General features: G+C 45.5%; 1 protein-coding gene across 21 annotated transcripts in view; it reads left to right on the forward strand.

Moving 5' to 3' along the window:
• The window catches only part of SLC20A2 (solute carrier family 20 member 2), a 58603-nt gene extending 37905 nt beyond the window's left edge, over positions 1 to 20698 (forward strand). For 5 of the 21 annotated variants that reach the window (XM_082314852.1, XM_082314851.1, XM_082314853.1 and 2 more), the window contains 4 exons: positions 660 to 1248; positions 12418 to 12603; positions 13312 to 13396; positions 19096 to 20698. In XM_082314852.1, coding sequence (XP_082170978.1) covers positions 660 to 1248; positions 12418 to 12603; positions 13312 to 13396; positions 19096 to 19260 — 1025 coding nt within the window. In that variant the 3' untranslated portion in view covers positions 19261 to 20698. Of the gene's footprint in view, positions 1 to 659; positions 1249 to 6102; positions 6318 to 7136; positions 8780 to 9494; positions 9812 to 10013; positions 11989 to 12417; positions 12604 to 12674 lie in introns of those variants that run through there. The other 16 variants (XR_014228469.1, XR_014228470.1, XR_014228471.1 and 13 more) reach the window with 16 other exon arrangements.
• The last annotated feature ends 4671 nt before the right edge of the window (positions 20699 to 25369 follow it).

A 25369-nucleotide genomic window follows, 5' to 3' on the forward strand; every position in this document is an offset into this window, starting at 1 on the left:
TCTTCAGAAATATTGCCTTAGCTGTGACGTGTCCTACAGCGTACGCTCATGTTAAATGTATACAGGGGGAATAACTATCCTCAAGTTCATAGAAATAAGATATACAAAATGTTGGAATAGCTGAGGAAATATTTCTGCCAAACATGAACTTTTTTGCTTTCTGTTTTTTTTTAAATTATTTTTAAAAGTTATGTAAATGTCTCTTAAACATAGGTACTTTTGAAAGGTGACCTCATATTCAGTATGAAATTACTGAATTAAACCACCTTTCCTGAAATCCTTATTATGCCTATTCAACGTAGACAAAACCTCAGAAAAAGTAGAGCTTATTTTACAAGAAAGGAACTTTATAGAAATTACTTTTTCAAAGAACCTGATGATTTAACCTTTGAATAGCTGATTGGAAGTGACTTGCTGCAGGTCATACAGCATGTCTGGGGGAGACCCAACGCTGGAACGAAGCTCTTTTTGCACAGAAGATGAGAGAGTTTATTTTGTAGTGAATTGAATCTTGGCTTATTCACTGCATATATTGCAAACTGATCTTCTTTGTCCTGTACTCTCGGATCGCTGCTGTTTTATTGTCTCGTGAAGTGGGAAGGAGGGGGCTTCTGTATTACACTTCGTAGAAATAAAACTCTAAATCTCTGCCTTTTTAGGAAGGGCGTTTTCGATGACGCACACCTCGGTGAAATCACCTGTTTCCAATGGCACCTTCAGCTTCGATGGCCAGATGAGGAGTGATGGCCACGTTTATCACACTGTGCACAAGGACTCAGGTTTATACAAAGACTTGCTCCACAAAATACACCTGGACAGGGCCACCGACGAGAGGCCCGCTCAAGAAAACAACTACAAACTGTTACGACGCAACAACAGTTATACTTGTTACACAGCTGCTATTTGTGGCATGCCCGTGCATTCTTCCTTTAAGGCAGCGGATACGTCAACTCCAGAGGACAGTGAGAAGTTAGTGGGCGACACTGTTTCCTACTCCAAGAAGCGAGTTCGCTATGACAGCTACTCCAGCTATTGCAACGCAGTGGCCGAGGCGGAGATCGAGGCAGAGGAAGGTGGGGTGGAAATGAAGTTGGCCTCTGAACTTGCAGATCCTAACCGTCCCCCAGTTGATCCTGTGGAAGAGGATAAGGAAGAGAAAGACACATCTCAGGTCCATCTACTTTTCCACTTCCTCCAGATCTTAACAGCCTGCTTTGGATCCTTTGCCCATGGAGGTAATGATGTCAGGTAAGAGGATGAGATCTCACAAACCAGCAATTGTACGGTTTAAGAGCTTGGAGCAAGGTGTGCCAGCTTGGCTGGTCGGAAAGTGTATTCATTTCTGCAGGCAAATGATCATCAGGGCTGTGTTTTGCAAAGCTTGTGACACTGATGTCCCCAGTGCATTCCAGGAGTTGGGCTGCTCCATCTATGGTTTATTTTCTTCTCAATGGTAACATCTTTTTTTATTCACTGCTAAATGATTGTGCAGTAATTAGTTTAATTCAAGTTTAATTTTGGCAAGCTTTGAGGCTCTGAGACACTCCCCCTGGTGTGCCAACCACTGTAAAAGCAAACAGGACAGTCCCAGCCCCACAGAGTTCACAGCCTATTTTAACTGCAAGATTGGAGACCATCAGCAAATGAGAGGTTTAGACTATTTTTGTCATTAGATGAATTTCATCTCTTGTCACATTGCAAAAAGAGGTGTGTGAAGAATGTCTTCATTTTGATTGCTGCAGCCCTTATAGACTTCCCTTTGCTGAATATTTTGCTTGGAGTTCTCCAGGGGTCTAGGACTGTGTGAGGCAGTGTATCACTAAATAGCCCAGAAAATCTAACAAGCCCTAACAAGTTCATAAACTGCACATACGACTTCTCCAGCTGCCACAGTTTTCTTACCAAAATAAAGGGAGCTACGCCCGAGGAGCCCTGGGCACGTTCCTGTGCCCCATGCGGAGAGGGGAGATGGGCTATGGCTCATCTATGAGCTATAGCGCTCATTTAAGAAGCTTCCAATCTCCCGGCATAGTTCTGGTACGCAGTACTCCCCAGCAGGAGTTTTATCCAGAGCCGCTATCACTGTTGAGTTGCTCCTTGAGTTTGGAAGAAGCCAGTGAGTTCATCCTTCAGTCATTTGGCTTAAGTGTCTCTGTCCTTAAATCCCATGGCATTAACATAATTTCCCAGGAATAAAGGAAAAGGATCATCCTCCAGGAGTCTTTCTCTCGTGTTCATATTGACTCAGACAGCTGAAAAAATCTCAAAGTTGGTCTCAGAAATGTTTATCTGCGCCTCTTTGCCCTCTATCGTCTAGTCAGACCCCTGCGAAACAGCGTCTCTTCACTCACTCGTTTGCCAACTACTTTCCCTTCAAAGACTTGGATCTGTTTTATTCTACAAAGTACAAGACTTTTGACTAAAGGACATAGGATGTAGGCTCAGGATGGAGCGTTTTATACCTTCCTCTCTGCACTCACATTGCTCATCTGCTTATAACATTGCTTCATCTGCAGGGCCCTATTGCACCTCACCATCTCAGTGGCACGTGGCTGAAAGGCAGTTTGGGTGTTTTTGCTGTGACCCTGAGAACATTGCATATTTTTCCTTTAGGATTTGGCTGGACTGCCTCTTCCCTAGGCCTGGAGTAATCCACTTGGTATTTAGTAGACACTCTTTCCTTTATCATGATAAGGTGCCCTGAGAAATCCACTCAGAAGCTGCTGGTCGAAGCAGCGTTCCTTATTTGGGTTGTAGCTGGGGCCGTACCGGGTCCCCTTCCCACCGAACCCTCACCATGTTAGCCGTGCCCTGCTGGTGTCGGTTTCAGCATTTGCAGTGGGGCTTTGCAGCGTTCATAACTTTCATAGTCCTCCTTAGGCATCTGGGCAAATGCTGTCCCCCGCTCAGCAAGGAGAACAGTTATTGCTCCTCACTCTTGTCAGCCACCCGATTTAACTCACAGGTCATCTCGAAAACACTTGCAAACGTGTCCCTTCCCTCCCCGTCCATCCAGTGTCCTGGGAATTCAGAATAGGGCTTTCTGAAGAACCTTCTTGCCCTCGCTCTTGTGATTACTCCCTTTGTATCCCCAGGGATCTGGCTCTGGGAAGGAGTTCAGGGTCCCCTCATCCACTGCATCTGAGGGCAGCGGTGCAACTTTCTTTCCTCTTGGACGGTTTCTGTTGATCAGGACCTCTGCTCTGAGCGCACTGGGCAAGAGCAAAGACCCGTGGAGGCCAGTACCCATGCTCTGCAAGTGGCCAGCAGCGAGTGCTGAGGGGAACATAGGAAAAAGGACAAATGCTGCTGATATTTCTTGTAATGTACCCTGGGAAATACCATTGCAGAAAGTTCACAGCCTGTCACAGTAGGCGCCCCTGCTCCTTTATTCCCTGTACGTGATATCTGTATATACTCCCTGAGGACTCACATGTTTATGCAAGCATCACTTGCCTTTTCCGTAGGAGGCAAGGGTAGTAGAGTTTGTTAGAAGTGATCTGTAAGCATGCAGTCAGTTCAGAAGTCAAATTTGGTGTTGATAGGAGCTGGACAGGATGAAAGACAAGGTTTAGACTCTGTGCAGTATGCTTTGTGGCATCTTACAGCCTAATTCCCCCAGAATTCTGCATTTGGACTGGCTTGTTGCCTTGGCAATATCCTTTCCTGAAAATTCATATTTTTAGTGTTTTGCAGATCTCTACTTCTGTTAGTGATCCTACCAAATTTGCCAGCAAGCGTGCATTTTTATTAAATGCTGTTTATTCCAAAATGTCTTCTTAAGCTGAATTCATGTAATTGCAAAACTAAAGAACAAGTTAGCTGCGTTTTGTGAAAGCTGGTAGAAATGCAAGAAGATGGTCATGGGTGTAGGAATCCATCCTTGCAATTGGACTGAGTTCCAGCTAAGCAATAAAATTTAAAGACTCCTTTGTGTGCCAAAAAGGTTGAGTAGATAAAGCACTCTAGGAATGCAGATATCTATCCTGTGGATTATGTAGTAGAGACATTTTGCCAGTCTTTGTCTAGCAGAGCAGAGGACTTCTTACTGGGCTCTCAGGTCCTCCACATGTCACATGAAGATCTGCAGAGCTTGAAAGGCAGTGCGTTGTTTTAGAAATAATGCAGTAGAACCTAGCTAGTAGCACAGCTTTCTGTCCACATTTCTGTAAGAAAGCAAGCCTTGGCAATCTATCTTCTACCAAAGGCTGCTGTCTTTTCATCTCCCTCCTTCGTTCACTTTCCTTCTGCTCATTTTAGGTGCTGCTGTCAAGCTCCTTCTCTATTTTTTTTTTTCTCAGCCTTGAATCCTGTTGATAAAATCCCACTTTCCTCTGCATTTGGTTTTAAGCTCCTCACTCATATATTTAGGGCAGCACCTCCATTGTCCACATCTTTTACTTTGGACTTGTCTCCTACATTTTCCTTCCCCATCCTGGAACTCACTCTCGTCCCATGTTTTCTATTTATTTTCCATCAGGCTATTTGCTGGTATTCCTTGAAGGAACAGGAGCAGATAAGAGGAACAAAGAAACAAAAATTAAAAGCTAATATAAAAATTAAAAACTGCAGGTAGTTAAATGATTGACCTGTTTTAGAGCATATTTAAGCATGAGACATACGGTACGGACTGAACCATGATGCAGCTCAGAAACACTTTATGGAGCAGAAGTGCCCCATATAGTTTGGATAGCACGTTAGTGGGCAAAACATCATATGGAAATCTCCCTTGTTTCATTGTCCAGGCTTTTCCCCTGGACCTGGAAGAGTTAAATCAGTGTTTTTGCCTTCGACTGCAGAACTAACTAATAATAAGAGCAGCTAGACCCCAGTTTCTTCCAAGATGATGCTTTTTAGCATGATAACGATACCAGCCATCTTTGCTGTAGGAGCTGACGTTTGTGGCAGTCAGGGCTCGTGTTTAGGCTGACATCAGCAGGGATCCTGGCCGGGGCAGTTGTGCGTTAAAAGAAACAGGGAGTCATGGTAGCGCCTTATTTGGGTGACTGTTTTGTTCAGACCATCCTCTCCTGCCCCCCTGCCACAGAGCTTATATGCGCTGTGTCAAGGATGCTGGAGCCCTTCCAGGGCTGGGACTAACTGAGCCGGGCCGAAAGCCTTGTGACACCATCATGCACATGGGCTGAATGAAATCTAAAGAATTTTAAATCCCGACTAAATGTGTTGGGACAGAACTGCTGAAAAAAAGTTGTTGTTTCACTTAATTAATGGCGCCAAGTGAGCAGGTCCCACTGGCTCAGCACCCAAGCACAAAGGGAGCACGTCATTGCAAGGGCAACGGGAGAATAAAAAGGGCAGGATGGAAAAAGAGACCTGGGCCAGGAGCGTGACACAAGGAGAACTGCCAGCTTCCTAAATGCTTGTTCAGAGCCAGCTTTCCAGAGAGGCCGGGAGGCTGGGCTTTGTTGGCCAGCAGGGATTATACGCATCTATGGTTGAGTTGGACTGAGCTTATTTTCTGTAAATATATGTTGGTTCAGCAGGAATCGTGATGATCCAGAGCTCAGCGCTGCAGCCGCAGCAGCCTACCTGTATATATGCAGGTAGCGGGAGAGTCACTGAAGCTGTAGGGTTTATGCTGCGTTTCAAAGTCTGGAAGCATACCCGAATTAACTAGTTCCCAAAAAGGAGGGCAGTTGGGCAGGCTGTTTTGGAAATGGCTAGAGAGGACTGCTATCCCCATAGCTATCTCCTGTGCTCAGCACAACCGTCGCTGTGGCTGCTTTGCTGCTGGGTTGGGAATGAGAAAGCTATGAGCAAACGGTGCATCAGCCCTGCAGCCCATCCAAGCAAATGGGAAGATGCTTTTGTTGACTCAAGCAGCCTCTAGAGCTCGTTATTCCTTGAATTCTTGCAATCAAAGTGGGATGACCCACAGAAAGATGCTGTAGGTTGACGTGAGGTTTGCTGATTAAAATCTGCTGTCTATGCTGTGAAAAAAGCCTAAGCCTTGTGCTCCTACACACCTGTCTGTGCGTGTGTTTAGTCTTTCCTCATACAGATTCCTTCTCCTGTAAATTGGTAGCCTCTTCAGTCCCTTCCTACCCGCCCCGCCTCAGGCCATCATTTCTGCTGTCACAGGAGGAACCCCGGGAATGACAGAAGGAGCTGCGTGCCCTGGCTTGTGTGAGCAGGCATCGACCCTGGGATCGTGGATTCCAGCCATGGAGGAAGGTGGTTTACTACCGTGACAGCGGCAGGAGCCGTGATGCTCCAGCTGAACAGGGTGACCACAGACCGTGCTGCCTGCCCGTGTCTGTGCACGCCAAGGTGCGGGCAGTACCGAGGTTTAGCTGGTACGTGCTGTAGGGAGGAGAAACCTGCTTGCAGATGTTTCACGGTTGTGCAGGGATCTCAGTTTTGCTGAGTTCCTACTGCATAAATTATTTGAATGTGGATGCTCTAATTAAATTTCACGTGGAGGACTTCAGGACTACCCTTGCATATGCATACTTAGATATTATAGGAAAAAGGGGTCATTCATGTTAGAGTCTGCAGGTAATGCCATATAGGTTTATGGCACAAGCTTGACAAAGAATGGCTCTCTTATTACCCAGACGATATAGGCTACATTACTGAAGACAGGATTTAAAACTATTTCAGAGCTATGGTAAAAATGTTTAGTATTTTTTATATATTTCTACACATTCTCTCAGTGGTTTTAGGGAAAACTGAACTGCTACCAGATAGGGAATTCATTGTTAAGCAAAGCAATGCAAGTGAAACTAGGAAATACCTGCTTGCCCAAAATACAGGGAGAGGAAACTTCTCCTTTCACCTTCCTACAGACTTCACTGGAGTTTTAGGTCAGAGCACACAAACAGCAGTGGGACTCACCTTTTCCCCCCTTCCTAAAGTAAATGCAATGGGATTAAAGGAGGGAAGGGCTAGAACATTGTCAGTATCTCACTGCACACAGAGAGCTTAGTGGGATTCGGTCTGTTGGCTAAATAAGGAGTCTAAAGGAGCTATAATAAGGCTGGATTACAAAATGAGTATTTCTTATTTCCTCCCTGAGAGCTGCAGTCGAGATCACTTAGAATATTTAGGAAGCTAATCTGTCCATTACGATTACTGAGAGCAGCCTGAAATCTGATTTCTTCCCTTTCTAACAGCAGTCCGTCCTGAAAGTGCAGCCCATGTCCTGAGTAGATATGAATCTGCACTCGTGTCCCTAATCATGCAGGTACGTGGCATCTTTGTTGTGCCACGCAGCCAAGCCAGAGACGAGCAGCAAGAAACCGGGGGCTCCGGTGGGCGCGGGAGTCCCTCCCCATCATGCTGTGAGCAGGGTCCCCGACCGGGCTTGCCGGGGGAAGGCTGGGTGCTGGTAGGCGAGGAGGAGGATGGACCCAACCCTCCAGGGTCCAGGGAGTTGGGGTTTCAGGGCCAGCATTTACAGTATGCCGCGATGAGCTGCAGGAAGAGATACGTAGCCTTCCTGACTCATTAATGCGCTCAAAGCTTGCACTTCACGGGGCACAGCTGTGACACACTTTTATTGCGCTATGGTATACGCACTATTTCAAAACTGCCTGATTATTGGAACTAGGATAAAACTCTCTCAATCATCTGAGATCTCTGGAGATTAGGACATTTTTTTCCTGTTGGTACATACAGGCGTATCTTCCTTGCACCCTTACTCAACTGGGTGATGTCTCCAGGCGTAACTGCAGCATATTCAAAAATATCATCCCACTTATTTTCCCAGTGAAAAGTTCGTTTGTGAAATCCTGGTTTAGGAAATAGTCAAATGACTGGGGATTTTGTAATTATATTTGTAATATTGGAAGCCTAATGTAGATTTCTCAGATGGCTATTTTGCTCGTCATTCAGTTTTAATCAGTGATAATGTATATGTCAAGCTTCTTTCACGCAACTAGAAAAAGTGGCTAAAACACAATCTGCTTTTTCAGGTAGCAGAGGATCAAAGCATGGTCATCAAGTAGTCTGTAGATTGTGGATTATAACACAAAGCTTATTCAGAGCGTAGCATTCAAATATAATTAGATTTTCTTTTGGAGCAACTCGCTACTCCTCAAATAAGAAGTAGCGAGGTGATAGCAACGTTGCTAGTTCATAATATATTATGACAAGTTTGATGGGATTTGGTGATAGAGCATTCAGCTGGTGGCATCCTTCCATTACTGAAAAAACCTAATTTTTACTAAAGAAGAAAAAAAAAAACTTGTAGTCCATGTTCCTCCAGAGAAGGGCCTGGACTTGTGACCCAAAGGTACCTAAAAATCTCTGCTCATGTGTGTGCATGGGAAACTGTAATTTCTAAGCCTGTCTCATGACAGCTGAATGTGGGGGGTTTTTTTGTCGGTAATACTATCTGTCTCACAGGGGAGAGGAGAAGCCAACTCTATTTATAGTTCAGATTCACTGTCAAATGCTATCTTTCACAACAGCTTTATAAATTGTGGGGGACAGATTCTCAACTGGCACAAGCGAGCAGAAAAAGAGAAGTTGTGCCAATTCACATTAGTTGAGAGAGCTAGCGAAATCATCATGAGGGTCAGACAGCACTTCAGAAACACTCAGCAGCATTTCGCTGAACCACCGTGACACGCGTCTGCAAGTACAAGCATTACTGTAGATGGCATTTTATCCTGTATCGTGCCTCCAGGGAAGGCAAACAGCCCCTACGCACCGCCCCTGCTGCAAAGTCCTGTGCCTTGCGAGTAACCGGGGCCGGCGGAGCCTGGCAGAGATGGTGAAAAATACTGGACATGGAGAATACACTTCACGACAGGTAGACTCAAGAAGTTGGGCTCCTTATGCCATAACGTTTCATAAATTCATCCTAAAATTAACTCGTAATGGCTATCCTCTTGTGCTCAGTGGAAAAATGCATATTAGGTGTACAAAACTAATTTAATACCATGACAGGAGTAGCTTATCTTGGCTTTTAAACCCAATAGCTAAATAATATGGTAACATCCTCGAAAGCACTTCAGTTACGTAGGAACCTAATGGCAGTTTTACATACAGATAGATGCGGATAGGGGTTCAGAGCCCCTGGGTGAGCATCTCAGGCTTTTTTCTTCTCCCTTTAAACTACCACGAATAAGACTTGGAGCTCCAGCAAAAAGGAGAGTTAGTTAAGGGAAGTAAAAGAGCTGTGTGGGAGAGTAAGAGAAAATCACTTCTTGAAAATAGACTTGTGAAATGAGTCTTAGCCAAATGCATGGAAGATTTGAGGTCTGCTCTCTTGCTAGTCATGTCTTGAGTCAAATGAGATAGAACTGGTGGGAGACATTGTGAAAGCCACATCCCAGTCTAGCCAGCGTCCTCGTGGTTCATCTGCTTAGTCACTCAGCTGTAGGAGACATCTGTTAACCGCAGAAGGTCTCAAAGCAAAGTCTCTTATCTAACAACGCCTTTTTTTTTTTTTGATGTGTTGTTTCTCTCTTACTCTCCTGTTGGGACTGGTTGTTTTCTACTGATGAACTCTTCCTAATCTCAAGGATGGTTGATTGCACATGCTCATGGTAACGTCTAGAAGCTGATGTCTGCAGTACCAAGATCCTAGTCTTTGCAGTTCGTGAGTCAGACACGTTCATTGTGAGCTTTTGGCAGTTCTGTGGTGGGACAGGCCTAATGGCTTCTTCTAGAGCTGTTCTCTGTTGGCATAGGAAGCGTTGATACCACAAGGCCCTGGGACCAGACCTACCGAACAAATCCAGAAGCCAAAGGAGCCCTCTGAAGACCCATGATGGTGATAGATCAGAGCCACCGGCTGTGCACCACTGCTGGTTTGCTGGCTGTTGGTAGCCACTTGCAGGTATTCAGGCTGGGAGATGCCGTTGTCCCTAGGGGCTGAACACTTAAGTCACATTGAACGTGATTTACAGGGAGAGGAGAAATGTCTCTCTGGTGTAGATAGCCAGTGGTGCAGATACCCACAAATGAAAATGCATTTAATTACCTTTTTGCCTTTCCAAGCATATATGGATCCAGTGCTCCTCTGCTTTCTTTTCCTACAGGGGAGGTATCAGAAGTGCTGCCTCTGTGGGCATCAGTGTCATCTCTTCTGATCTGTTGGGCAGCATCAGCTACTCGGATCCTTCAAGGCTGAACATAAGTCAGCAGAGTTTTGCCTTGCGTTCCGTTGCCACAAATAAGAAAATAACCTTTTCTTCCAGGATTAAGCTTAGTTGATTCACAGAGGTGTAGCATTTGCAAATAATTAAAACTGGATTTTGGTACAAAAGAGCACAGTTTGCTGCTGTAGTTTTTGAAGCCTTTTCTGTCTTCCCATTTACATTAGGACTGACAAATATCCGTCCGTAATCTCTCCAGAACAGTAGGAATCAATGCCTGGGCTCGCTCCAAATGTACCTGTTATTTTTAACAGGGAGGTTGTCCCCATGTCATACAGCACTATAAGAAGGGATGATCAGTTTTCCCTTTATTCATCTGATCAATGTTGTAGTTGCCTTTATCCATCCTTCCGCATCCATCAGTTGAAGGTACAGTGAACTACCTTTCTTTTTCTGTGCACAATAAGGCATTTAAATGTGCAAGTAATTTAATCCACACCTGAAAACACTGGCAAAGAAGTTCCAGGTCAACTTAAAAATACTATAAATGCTTTGATCAAGAATCTCTTCTTCCTTGAAGGTAAAATAATTCTTGCATTTAGGCACTAAGGACTTTTCACATACCGTCCTTCCACTCACACAAAAACTCAACAAATCAAATGCATACTCAGGCACAGTATCAGGCCAGGATTTTAAAGTATTTTTGCTAGTGGAAATCACTCTGCATTTAAAGTGTATTTAGTTCTTCATCGTACTACCCAATGTCTTCAAACGCACTGAATTTTATTACGCATAGTAGCTCACTAATTTATTTCCAGCATCTTTCTCAAAATCCATAAGAATTATTCATTCCTTTTCATATAAAAGAACATTTTAAAGTATTTTAGTTTGCCTTGCAGCTTGAATGTTGTTGTGTGTGTTTACAAGGGAAAATTCCTTCCTAGTTACTTTGCTCCAGGACTGCTTCTCAGGGTTCAGAGCTCGATTTCTCAGGGACCAGAAGAAAGAAGGAGGGTCTGGTGTTGCTTAGATGCGCCGAGCTTTGCAATGCTGAGGACCCTCGTCCCTTGGCGATGAGCGCTCAGCCCCTAGCCACTCGTATCTGGTAAAGATGGGATTCAAGTAAATGATTAACTGTTGGTTGCGGTGGCTTGGTTTGCACAACATTTGGCTTAAAACTGGCCCTTACTCCATCTGTGTGCTTTGGAGTGAGACCAGGAACTAAATTTAGCTGGTCTTGGCTGCAGGGCAAGCGTAGCTGTCAGTCCTGCCTGCGGCGCTTGCCGCGACCCGCTCTCCTTATCGGTTTACAAAGAGGGGAGCTTCCTCTTGGGTTTCAGACTTTTTGAATGACATTGGACACGTTTGCTCTGCTCTTCTCGTGATTATTTAGATATAAGTCCAGTGCCGCCTCGCTTCTTATGCTTTTTTGGTTGTGGATAAATGCTGCTCAGCAGGGCAAGCAGCTACTTAGTTTAGCAAAAGAGCTGCAAAAAAAGGGATGTCAAAGTTCTTATCTGCTTTTTAGTATTTAAGCCTCTAAAGTAACTGGATACCAGCTTTCAAGTTTTTCTTCTAACTCTTATGTCTAGAAAGTTGATGCTTTTTTAGAATAAACAGAGTGAGAAGTCTCGCTCCAGGCACTGGAGACTCCAACCGCCAATATCGGGTGACCTGCATTAGGAGTGGGAACTTCAGTGTTGCTGACTTTCAGTGTTTTTCTAGATAGCAGCAGCAGGTTAGCAAAAAGGGCTTACGCCAGCTCTGTGTCACCAAGGAGTCCTCTCCGATCCAGTCCAACTAGCTCTACAACGCGTTTGAAGAGGACTAAGTCACCTTCCCGGCTGCATTCTGATCATATCTCCAAACGTTACAGGTTGCCGGACTAGATTATATTTGTATCTTCATGTCTGCGATGGTAATTTTGTTCATTAATTTCTCTCTTTGACAAAAAGAGCTAATTTAATACTTGAATTTTAAAGATGCAGAGCTCTTGAATTGGTAAATTTTGAGATAATTTCAGTGCAATACTGAAAATACTGGGTTTTGTCCCAGAACAGACATAATGAGGTATTACCCACTCTGACATTTCAGGAAACGATTTGTAAAAGAGAAATTCCTTTTGGCATTCGCTACAGTTACCAGAGATGAAGTGACAACTGAAAAAGCAACATGATAAGAGTCCCCTGCTGCAGCCTTTCCAAGCCAGAAAGGGTGTTGCCTGTAGGGTCAAGTCAGAGCAGTGCTGCACGCACAACGAAGAAAAATCATGCAGAAAATAGGAGACTTCTTTCAAGGCAATTATCTGCATTTTTATAACTCAGGTGATGTCTTTCTGTTTCTCCAGCAATGCAATTGGTCCCCTCGTCGCGCTCTGGCTTATCTACGAGCAAGGTGGTGTAATGCAAGAAGCGTCGACTCCCGTCTGGCTGCTGTTTTATGGAGGTGTTGGGATCTGTGTGGGTCTCTGGGTCTGGGGCAGAAGAGTTATCCAGACCATGGGTAAAGACCTCACTCCAATCACACCATCAAGGTAAGTGCACAGTTGTCATTACGGTTGTGTGAACTTTGTGCGTGAACCAATCTGAGAAATTGCTGCTCCAGTATTTCATTTGTAATGCAGTTTGCTGGATTTGCTGTGCTTTGATTTTGATGATAACCTGGCTTCAACTTCTCCATCTTTCTAAAAAATGTAAAAAAATAAAAGAGGAAAAGGACAGAAAAAAAGAATGAGAAAGAGAGAAAGGAAAAAGAGATAACCCTGTAAACTAATACTGAATGCGTTTGAGACGTAGAGGTCTACGTGAACAGAGTCTTCTGCTGATGACCTAATTAACGTGGCAGAAGGTGCATTTGGAAATGGCAAGATTACAGTGGCTTTCCCAGTGCGCTTCAGACTATTAAAACCATATGTATGTATTACAGTAATTTTCGTCCTTAAGGCATACTCGACCTCTGCTGGTGCTTAACCGAATTACTAATTAGGCATGATTCACCGCCGCGTAGAGTAGTAAAAGTCCCTGACGCAATGAGCCGTGCAGCCGGGTTACTACAGATGACTAGCCTGGGCCGTTCCCATTATTCAGCCCTTCCTTGTTCTCTAAACTTATTCCGATGACAAAAATCAGTCGGAGATAAAACAGTCAAAAGAAGAAACGGGTAAGACTTTGGCACGCTGCACAGTATCAGTCCGAGCTGATGCAAAGAGTGATTGTGAAGTGTTTTCTTATGCTTCCCGCAGTGGATTCACTATTGAGTTGGCTTCGGCGTTCACAGTTGTGGTAGCTTCCAATGTTGGACTTCCAGTCAGTACTACACACTGCAAGGTATGCCTTTGCCCAGCGACTGCAGTCAAGGCAGCCTGGACTATCCATCTTAAAATTGTGCCGCTCAAGCCAGCGGATAATGGCACGGCGAGGGGAAAACAGCTGCTCACGGAGGACGGTTAGGCGGAGGTGCGTCAGCGCGTCTCAGTCGTGCCAGTGACACTGGAAAACAATCAGGCTTCCAAAAAAATGCGTTGGAGTTGTCACAGTAAAGTCGCTGCAGTCGGGCACAGCGTGAACTCCATAGCTGTGGTTAAAGGAAAACAGCACTTACAAAAACTTGACCTCAATTTTAAAGCAAACGATTACAAGGAAGAACCTGGTTTCCTCCGATGGTGCCATTTGAACCTGGCCGGGTAGCATTTCTCCCTTGTTCAGAGGCTGCGCACCACTCATCATTTATACTTCACTTTCTTGATAAGTGCATGGCATGGGATTTCCTGCATATAACTCTTTTACTACAGGTTTTCCATCTGTCTTTTTTTTATTTCTTCACAGTGGATTTTGCATTGAAGTAATGTGTGCGCTAACGGTACTTGTAGCCTCAAATGTGGGTATTCCAATAAGCTCCACCCATTGCAAGGTATTGGAGTTTGCAGTGATCGCATCAGTAAATCACATCACTAGGACAAACCATAACAAAATACGAGAGATAGCGATGGTTGCAGATTGCCTTCACTATGCGATGCGCCGTGCAGACAGCGATCGCAAAATAACGAGGACCGCTTTTAAAGCCGGTACGGCTAAGCAAAGCCAGAGCTATAAGTAACTGCACAAAAGTCTGGAACATCTCTCACCCTTACATGATCGCATTGAACTAATATAGACATATTAAAATAATGTAGCCTCGTAGTTTGTGTGATCCTGGTTACATGTATTTTAGAGCCACCTGTATAAAAACCACTGCTACATCATTAAGCTAATATTTTAATGTCTCTCTTCTTTTAAACCAACTTGTCCTCACTTTTGTGCATTATAATACAGAATCCGGCCCTTGTAATTAGTTATTTGAACAAGATTGTTGGCTTTTTTTTTTTAAAAAAAAGACCAGTCTGAAGTATAGATATAGGCTGGGTAATGAGCAGAATTTAATTGTGTCGTATGATACACTGTGTGAGAAGACATTTATATTGCTTGTAGGCAACAGGGAGCATGTGGACACTTACGCTGCTGGAAGAATAGAGTGGGAATTTGGAATTTTGTTCCTCAGGAAATTCCCAAGTCAAATATCCCATCTTTCTTTCCTTTGCTTCCCCATGGGCTCCCAAGCTCTTGGACAGGCAGAGCTGTCTGTGTCCCTCACCCCCTGGCAGGGTGTGGGAAGCCCCCCTGAAATCAGAGACCCCAGAGCGGCAAAGCCCCTCCGCTTCAGGACATACCACCACGCCCTACAAGAGCCAGATCCTGTAGGATTCGCTACTGCACCCTGGGGACCTTGGAGCCCTTCCAGCTCTGGCTGAGGCTGGGAAAGGCAGGTTTTTGGGGCTGACTGCTCCGTGGCGTGGCAGGCGGGCTGGCAAGAAGCCGGCCATCCTTGCCTGTGACATTGACCTGGTTTCCAGTGAAAGAGTCAATGAAATCCACACATCCTGCAAAACGCCCCAAGTTGGTTCAATCGGCCTTTTTTTAGTGAAAACCATTTCTTCAGAAAGCCTTCCTCTATTGCAAAATCATTTCTTTCTTCTGCTGTAGAGCTCTTTGAGAAGCAGCCAAGACTGAGCTGCTCTGAAAGGCTGTTCAGATTTCCTGGCATTGGCCAAACACTAGTTCCTCTGAATCAAGCAGGGAGGGGAAAAATAATAACAACGTGATCCACTTCTAAAAATGCTAGCCTGAAACCACCTCCCTTTAAGCTGACTGGTATATCAAATGCGTGATGAAGAATTTGCCAGGGAGAATAATACAGCTTTGATTATCCCAGTTGCGTGCCTGAAGCACTTCTAGCCAACCGTTGTAAAAGAGAAAATAAATACACTTTGGTGCAGACAAATAGACTGAATTTAAAAAGAGAATGTCTCGGAAGCCATAAGCTAATGAGAGGGTGGCGTTAGGAGGTATTCATTGACTCAATGCAGTTAAAAGCTTGGTCTTTTCTAAGTGCAGAGCAAAATAATTCTTTTTAAAAAATACTTCCATAAAAGCAGTTAATGTGGTTAGTTCGTGTCTGCTCCCTGTAGTTTGCTGTATCTCATTAGATGGATCATTCTTAATGGGAAGATCCACTTTGCAGTAGGATTAGACTGTTCCAGGATGTCACATTATTATAACTGATTCTGTGTTTCAACAAAATGAGATCCTGAGCTGAAAGATCCTAAGTGATCAACACAAGATAAAGCAAACACTTGTAACAGATGTATTCCCTGCTTTCTTCGAGGGCCTGGTGAAGGAATAAAAGAACTATTATATATCATTTACTCCATGGGAAAATGCCTCTCTGAAAGTGCTGTCAGCCATTGAGACAGAAATGCCTTCTTAAAAATCAACAGAAAAATTATTTTGCCCTAGAAATCAAAAAGAAAATGGGTTCAAGGTAAGCCTAGTCCTAAGCCTCTAGCATCAGGGAGTGGGAATTATTCTTTGCCCCACCATTTGCTCCACAGCAAAACAGCATTTGCTAAAGTGGGAGCCCTGCTGAAGGGGTGTCAGTCAGCTGAACGTGCAGCAACTAGATAAACCTGATGGCAAAGAAGGAGCAGCGTGAAACACCTTAGGCGGAGAGAGACTTTTTCGAGGTGAAACAATAGACTATAATGAAAAATGGAGACCAAGTACGAAGGAAAGCTCTGAGCAGCAGTTTTCAGGTCTTGGAGCAGATGTGGTGGCAAACTGGAGATTGGTAGCAGGAAGAAAAGCATTAGCTTCTGAGAAAGACTCGTCAAGCCCTCTCAGATCAGGAGTTGCATTTGGCCCTGAATCAGAGGCTTTGGTCTACATGAGGGAGCCACCGCCCAATATGCGTGTCCTCAATCTACAGCCCAGCAGCTTTTCCACGCTCAGTGCCTGCTGAGAGCCTTCGTCCTTGCCACGAGTCAAAGGGGAGAGGAGGGCCCCTCTGAAAGCCTCCCAAGTCAAGAGGGCCTGAGGGAGAGACCTAAACTTTTGAGCCTCCAGAGGAATTTGTGGGTCTGAATATGGTAGCCACATTGCTCTGCCTGCACCCGTTCAACCTGCCTTGGGGTTTAGCACTGAAAAGCCAGTGTGGTGTGAATGCATACCTCGCCTGTCTGCTGCCCAGGTAGGCAAATGATCATACTGAACCTTAGAGTGCCTGTTATTTATTCTAAGATATGAGATGTAGCAATAGACAGGCATTTCTCAGCTGTAACAGATTGAATGTGTTCCCATACAGATAAAATTAGAGTGCAGGTGTTAAATGCTTTTTCTGTGCAAAAGCGACTTTGCTGAGGTCATACTGTCAGCTCCAGGTTGCTATTACGATTTTGGGGTTTTGAAAAATATTCTGTGTGTTGCTATGATGGATTTATCATGTTCTGTGTGTTATTCTGATACGCCATTGCACAGGAGCAAGGGAGCCAGAAGCATTTCTGTAATGCTTTAAGCAGAGCATACTGAAGGCAAACTGCACTGGTTTCAAACCAATCTCAAAGTAGATATCATCTGAAATTCTGCAGACGGTGTAGTGTCCCTACACCCGAGTTTTAGCTACTCTCCTAACCTCTAGTCCATCAAAATCACTATTAATAAACTAAACTTTAATAATGTTTAAAACAGATTACCAATGCCATCATTGCTGATACCTTCTAAATTTCAGGAAAGACTCCGCGATTATTGTACGTAGACTGCAGGCTCGCTCAATAAGCAACGCTTCTTGTTGCAAGCATGACAGACGGATGCTAAGGACGTGCAAAATGTAAAGCAGAGCCTAACAGCTGAGCTGCTGAAAAACCAAACGCTGTTTCCTGGGGTTAATGCTTTGATATAGTCAGAAGTGTGGGGTTCCTCTTAGCTGGGCACCACCTTAATACACTTACACCTCCTAAATACAGAATAGCATATTGTCCACTCAAGGGGTATTCAGATTAAATATTATCTAACAGATTTCCTTATTGGATCAAGCTTTAGACCGAGGCCTTTTCAGTCCTAGACTATCAAGTTTACTTTTCCCTTGTTCTGTCGCAGGCACTTTTGAGAGTCTTATTTCCCTAGAGTTACAGGGTCTTCCACAAATAACTCTCTTCTCCAAAAAGAAATGTTAAGCAGTAGTTAGAAGTTAAATAGGTGCTAACAAAAGATGCGGATTCGATATCCCCGTCCTATCTCTCCCTGCTCCCCTGTCCTCCCAGCATTTATAATTTTCCTGGCTCCGCACATGGGGAGCAGCCCGTCTTCTAATTTATAGGCAGGGACTGATACTCCCATTAAGAAAACAAGCAGGGAAGAGGAGGCAGGGATGGCATTTCAGGGAGCACAAGCTCTGCTGTGTCTTGGAGTTTCCTTTCCTTCAAAACAGGATATTCCTTCCACATTTCTTGCTGCTTTACCGTGTGCTTTGAATAGACTTGCACTGATTTACACGTTTTTGTTACCGGCATGGAGGGCCACTTCCAGGGCAGAAAGAAAACGCACTGCTTCTGAAGTTTTTGCATCGTTTTTCACCGGAAATGTTTTTCTCAGTCCAGTTCTTTCTTAAAAAATAATATGCTGGGTTTATACCCGAGCTTATTAACTGAAAATACATTTGAAGGAAGAAAAGGTTGTAGCTCTGTCCATGCCACAGTGCGCATTGTCTTCAAAACCACTGACCTACCCAGCTGCCCCAGCAGCAGTGCCTTCGAAGGACATTTTGGTCGTTTATCCGTTCCCCACCTGAAGCCAGACCTCTTGATGTCTGTGCAGTTTGCGTGCCCCATAGCATCAGGCTGATGTCTCTGTCCGCGGGGAGGATTTTAGCTCTGGATGCTTTGCTTGGCTGGCTGGTCTTCCTCGGAGGGCTCAGACCGATGAGTTTGATGTCGGGCAGCTCTACTGGGTCTAACCTTGCTCTGTCTGTCTGCCCCCTGCCAAGTTACCATCGCTGTTACAGGGTGGGCTCAGCTGCTTACATTGCCGTTGCTGTCCTGTTTATAGCCCACAGTACTGAAATATATAGGTGCTGTTTGGAGTCAACTCCATATGCCAGGCTATAAGATGCAAAGGTTCAGCGGCTGCTGAGTGACCAGGCAGGACATCCCAAACCAGCAAGAGGACAGGCAGGTGGGACAGGGACCATACTAGCTATCCTGACCACGCCACACTCTCTGGCAGAGGGTTAAAAACAACTTTCCCGGTGTTTTCATGATTTAGACCGCAGTCTGGCCAGACCTGGTGGACGCTTGCCCTCTCCCCTACGGACTGAGTCAGGCACTGGATGGGTGGAGGGCTCCCTCAGTTGCACTCATGGCTGATCTGCGAGCTAGCAGGGCAGAGAAAAACCAGCAAATGTATTTATTCTCCTTTGGCTGACCCTGAGATCCATGAAAAACAGGAGATCATTGAAAAATATAGATTAAAGCACCCTAGAGTTGTCACCCTCCTGCCACCCTACCAGAACAGAGCCATCATCATCATCAGGGACTCCTTTATCTCAGAGCATCGCTTGGTATCAGCTGACTGGCATTGGTGTGGCCGTGGGCATGTTACGGGCGCTCGGACCTACCCCTCACATCTTGTCTCCCTCTCTCTTTCCCCGCACTCCCAAGGTCGGCTCCGTGGTGGCCGTCGGCTGGATCCGCTCCAAGAAAGCCGTTGACTGGCGCCTTTTCCGCAACATCTTTCTGGCGTGGTTTGTGACTGTGCCGGTGGCCGGCTTGTTCAGCGCCGGGGTGATGGCGCTGCTGATGTACGGGATCCTGCCTTACATCTGAAGAGCCTCCTCCGCTGGGAAAAGGGGAAATGGCCAAGCTACTACCGAGGGGAGAAGCGTTCCCGTGAAAGAACCAGTCGGAGAGGATCCATCTTCCATATCTAACTTCTTATCTACTGTACATAACAATGTGTCATATTGGTGACATGGTGATGTGGTGCCATTTCTTATATATTAAAGAAATATATATGCATATAGTAGGTAACAATACCTAAGTTATATTATCAGTGGGGTGAAAATAATTGCCTAGAATTTAATATTTAGTAAAATTTGTACATAGTGTATCATTTTGGTGGCAATTTTTTAATCTTTTGAAGAAGCGTATGGATTAGGAGATGTTTCTTGTCCATTTGATATAAGAAGAAGCGAGGTACAGGACTGCATAACACATGAATTTTTTTAAAGCATTAAGATACTGGAACAAAATAAAATGTGCAGAAGTGCTTTTCATAAAATAACTTTGTCCATATCATATTGATCTTTGTGTGTCATAGCGTGATGGTTATGGCTGTGTAAATACTTACAAACAGTAACTTTTAAATGGTGCGTTTCCCTTATATATTTTGGATAAGAAGGTTTAGGAAGTACCAAAGAAGCAGGGGAATAGCTTGCTGATATTATGTTCTTGTCTACACGTGTGGGCATGTGTTGTGTTTCCCCACCTCTAATTCAACATCGTTTTCACCGAGCTCCCACCATCGAGGCTGGGATAGTACTATTCATGTCTTAATGTAACTTTAAAAAAAAAAAAAAAAAAGGCACACAAAAAAGTTAGTTCTCGTTACTTAGTAGGTAGACCACGGTTCTCCACATTAGCTGATAGTAGACCGACTTCATTTTGTGGGTTGAAGTATCTCACTGCTCACCTTCTACCTTTCCCCTTCGAGTCTCCGTTCCCGGTTGCCCTGCTATCAGTTCCAGCAGGAGCGCGGGCCGTCAGCCTCCCCTTTGTCTGTCCATCCAGCCACAACCACGCGCTCTCAGGTACAGCAGCGGGACCGCGGGGTGCACGGCACCCCCGCGTATGGCAGCGAAGGGCAGCAGCGGGTAGGCAACGGGCTTAGCTCTGGTTTTGTGGTTGAAGGTATGGGTGCCCGCGGGAGTGCTGACCTGTGCGGGGGCTGGCGCGAGGAGCACGGCGAGGATGCGAGCAGATGCTGGGTCCCCCCGGGTGAGTCCCATCCCATGCCACAGCCCGCCAGCCTCCCGCCGTGCTGCCGACTGCGAGGAGGCGGCGGGAACCTGGTCCTGCGTGGTGGGAGGTTGCGTGGTGACCAGCATTTCGGATGAGATTTTTTCACGGCGGCTCAGGGGGAAATGGCTAGCTACATCCCCTGCACAGCTTTGGAAAGCACATTTGGGTGAAGGTTACTGTTTCGTGGGTGGGAGGCAAAGGGCAAGGGGTGCCTGGAGGAGGTTGGGAATCTATTACTGTTTAAATGCTGCTAAAATTTTGATAAAACGTTCTTGGTACTCCATTGTGACTTTTCCATTGGTCATTCATACTAAATTTATAATAAAAAGATAAACAGCCCCTATCACTGTTTGCCTCGTGGGTTTTTCGAGCGTTACTCAGCCATGCCAGCCATAACGGGAAGGCTCCACGGGCAGCTAAAACCTACTCCTTGGCATCCGCTGCCTTTTGTTCTTTGTCCGCCGGGGTCAGCGGGGATGAAACCGCGCTCTGTGCAGCGCTGACAAAACCTCCCTTTTCGTCCTGCCGTCCCGGCGGCCCCAGCGCCCAGCCCTCGCTCTGCCCGGGGCTTGGCTCGCGGGCGTCTCCCCAGCGAGGCCTGGGAGCTCGAGGGCTGCTTCGGATGCGTTCACCGCGCACTCGCTGGCTCCGACTGCCTCCCTAACCCTAACTCGCCTTTCTGGGGCTCCGTAAGCATCCCTGTCGCTGCTGCACTGTGGCGCTCGGTTTCCAACCCCTCTGAAACCCTAGAGCCGTGGTATAAATAGCGCTGGCAAACGGGTGGTACCGATGAGCAGCGGCTGAGGGACCGGAGCAGCCAGTAAACGCATGAAGACAATTTAGGAGCTGTGGAAAAGGGTGGTAGGACTCACGCTATCTTGGCACTTGCATTAACAAATGCCTGCCAGGTGGCCCAGCAGCTTGCCACCTTGTTTTATCTACAGAGACAAACCAGACTTCTCTTCTTCCACCACCCGGCTGCAGCCCTGCCAGACGCAGGCAGCATGCGGAGGGCTGTGCCGGAGGGCTCCGGGGGGTATGTGATAATCCCCCAGCACACGCAGCCGGGCATCTGTCAACACACACATTTATTAATAAAACTGTTATGAGGGAAATGGCCAGCAAGGAAGCACCTCCAAAATACCCCCATCCCAAATACAATAACCTTTAATCTGGAGGGAGATGCAAAACCCTAAGTGACTTTCTCCGCGCCACAGAGGGGTCCTTTGCCACCCCAGGGAAGCAGAATTGCTGCAGGGGAAGCACAGCTGCTGAAATGGCCTGCAACTATGGGCATGGTTATGACGCCCTTCACTCAGGCAGCACTCGAAATAGGTACAGGTCTATTTTCAGAGCAAGAAACTTTTTTTGGGCATTTTCGCAGCAGCGTGGGGGCTAAGTGGGACCCAAGAGCCTAGCCTCGCTTAGCGAAGACCTGTTTAGGAAGCAGACACTGATGAACCTCTACAGAGACAGGGGATGCTCTGCACCCCACAGAGCTGCCTCGTCCCCTGAGCTCTGCTACGGCAGAGGTTTTCCCACCGCAGCTGGGAAACCTGCTCATGTCATGGTAACCTGCGCATCCTGGTCTGTCCTCCTCAATGGAGCAGCCCTGTTCTGGAGCTCCCCGCTGCTGGCCTCCTACCCCCAAGGTAAGTGCCCTGTGTGCTAGTGACTGGTCAGGCTGGCTGAGCACCCCTTGGGGCTGGGGCTCTGCCTGTGCCACAGGTACTACAACTTGTTCTGGTGTTGGTACCTTAATGCTCCTTGCAGGGCCATGTGTGGTGTGAGACCCCCGAAAATGCAGCTGGGCAATGCATGGGGCAGGGTGACACAAAGGCACAGGGCCCTTAGTTTGTTTGCAGCAGAGAGACTTGGGTTACTTTGTGAGAGCTCCTAGCCCAAACCTGGGGACCTGGGTGCCCCTGGACTGCAAGATGATGCTGAAAAAGGCTTGGACGGCTACATATTTTTGGGTCGCAGAAGATGATGTTTGAATGAGGGTCTTGTGCAGTTTATGCGTGCTACTTCTGTAGGGAAGGCAACTGATGAGAAAAGGGGTTTTTTTTGAAAGGTTTAAGGACCTCTGGGTTTGTGGTCTTCCTTTTGTTGAGCTTGCTTTAGTGATACTAATGAGATGGCCTGATGGATCTGATGGAGCATTGATTCTGTCTCCTGGTTGCCAAAAGAAAGTCTGAAGTGGAGTAAGATTTTATTGCCACTGTGAAGCTTTGTTAGCCTCCTCCTTCTAAGCAGTAAAGCAGACCAGAAAGGAATTATAAAGAACAAACATATGAACTGTGCTTTTTCCAGAGTTTAAAGGTGAAGTTGTACAAATATCAGAAAGTAATTAAGCTGACTGTGTGATATTTAGTTATCTTAGATCCTAGGAGAAAAATTGATTTCTGTTGCACTGAATTAAATTACATTTTCATACTGATTGACAGAGGCAGGCTTTGCTTCTACTTGTCTTGCAAAAGTAACCATTATCTGACTTTAGTTCTTTAAACTAGGCTACTGGACTTTTACAGTGATGCTATTTTAGCGCTGTATTGATGAACAAACACTTTGTCTGGGGGCAACATTGGTTTGAAAGATCTTATACACATATTATATCACTTTTTCAACTAACTGCAGTTTTCAAAAGGGTGTTATTTTTCCCAAGCAAAACAATATTTTTAACTTGTACAAATATGCTGTGCTGTTACCAGCTTCCAGGTGCAGAAGCTTTTTGTGTGAGGGGGTGAATGCAAGTAACAAAAGCTTGTTTCCTTCCTTAACTGCAATCAGCTTTTAAAGCAAAGTTGGAGCCTGGAAACCAAGCACAACCATGTTTGAGTTGCATGGCTCCTTGCATCTCCCCCAGCTGACCCCAAATAGCCAACTTCAGGAAGATGAGCCTTAATCTAGCTGGACTCATGTCAGCTGCAGGGGTCCTAATGGCCACCAGTGGGGCATGTGTGCAGTGTATGTGGGAGGCAACACCTGCTTTAGCCCACTGACTGGCCTGCTTTCCTCTGGGGTCCTTCCTTCCATGACCTCTTTCACTGTAGGCTGGTGCAAGCATGAATTAATTAGACTGCTGTACAAATATGTGCCTCAAATCACAGCTTTTCATCTGATAGAAACCCCAAATTCAAGGATGTGACATCTGCTACTGCTTGGCAATGGTGCCACAGTGCAAGTATTTACTGTAGATCATTATTCATTGCTGTGCTTCAGAGGTAGGAAAAGGTGTGGTAGGTGCCCAGCTGATGGCCAGTCCTCTTCATTGCCAAGTTGCAGTCGGCTCCTGGATGGGATCTTTCTGCGCAGCAGCACGGCGCGTGCCAACTCCTTTGCTGCGAGTTGCTTGTGCAGCTACAGAATTTGAGATGCTGCTAAAGAACAGGATCCTCGTTTCTCATCTCTCATTGCAAGGACAGCTGAGGTTCTCAGCCTCTGAAAGCCAACTCCACCAACAGTCCATACCCCTCCTCCAGCACAAAGGGAGAAGATGTGTGTACCTGTGGATGAAGTTGCCAGAGTCAGGGAAAGACAAGGAGGATGTAGTATGCTGCTCTTAAATGAACCAGAAAGATAGTCCTAACTAGGTGGAAAAGCACTAAAACATTTTTGGATGATACTAAAACTGCTTTTCTACTGGGAGAGAATTTATCACCTTCTTTGCTTGAGGGGAAAAAATATAGGAAGGTTAATCTGAAAATGTTATCTTGCTATCTTGATGTACTTTGTAATGGATGATCTTCTCTTGATCTTGTAAGACAATTTTGAGAACCCTCTTGATTCCTATGGAAAGCAGGCACACATGGAACTGCCCAAGGTTTCTGGTCTGAATAATTTTCTGCCTGCCTGACTCCTTCCACTCATTCACGCTTCTCATGGATTCCTGGTGATCTCTGTAATGGAAATTGCATGTGGCATGTCTTTCACACTCATGGGCTTATCGAGGTAAAGCTGACAAGTTCTCTCTTCTCAGCCTCTGACTCTGCATGACAACCTGTAGTAAGTCTTGGCCACTTCCAGACAGACGATGACTTCTGTTTCCCACAAGACCAGAGATGCTTTGTTACACTGATAAAGTGCCTGTCACAGAGTGCTGGGGTTAAGTGCTGCTCAAAATACACCAAAAAGCAATGGGGAACTGGCACAAGAAATGATGATGAAAGGGAGAAAGGAAACTTCAGGCTAGACCCAAGCACTGTGAAGAGCTTGGTCACCTTATGAGAACGACACAAATTCATTTCAGTGGACAAGCGTTGGATAGTAGACATAGGTGAATGCACCCAGTTTTCTTGGGTCACAGCCATGTGCTGTGTCTACCTGTTTTCCAAAGTTTTAGATAGGTTTTCTAAGTACTGTGAACAATTTGGATACAGAAATCTGTGCCCAGAATCTTTGAGACAGCACTTCTTCAAGAGCTACATTACGCAAAGGCTGGCTAAAACCCCTTTCTACTTATTTGGGTTATTGTTTCTGAGCACTGCAGAAAGAGGTTAAAAGGCTGTATCAATTTGCAGGCTGTTCTGTTCCATAAAAACCTGTCCTTCCTATCCCAACTTTATCCCAAATAATGTTCATTAAGGCAGAGTTCCCCATCCTTTATGAAGGCTGAAGGAAATGCTCTTTTAGATATCATTTGAAGAAAATCTCCTGGATTCAGAATATTATGACAAAGACTTTTTACTTATTTGCTTCATTCTTTCATTTTGGGTAGTTTACATCAAATCAGTGTAAAGATATTTCCTTTGTTACTGAAAAATCACTCCAGTTCCCCTTCACACAAGAATGTGTAGAGACAAAAAGTTCTACTTTGTAAGACCCCTTAACAAATGCAAGATGTCTGCAGATGGTGTTGATAAAAACTGCAAGTACGGCGATAAGCAGAAAGGGTAAAAATAAATGAGGTTGAAAG

The sequence above is a fragment of the Platalea leucorodia genome (assembly GCF_965183815.1).
Source record: "Platalea leucorodia genome assembly, chromosome: 6".
Taxonomy (NCBI): domain Eukaryota; kingdom Metazoa; phylum Chordata; class Aves; order Pelecaniformes; family Threskiornithidae; genus Platalea; species Platalea leucorodia.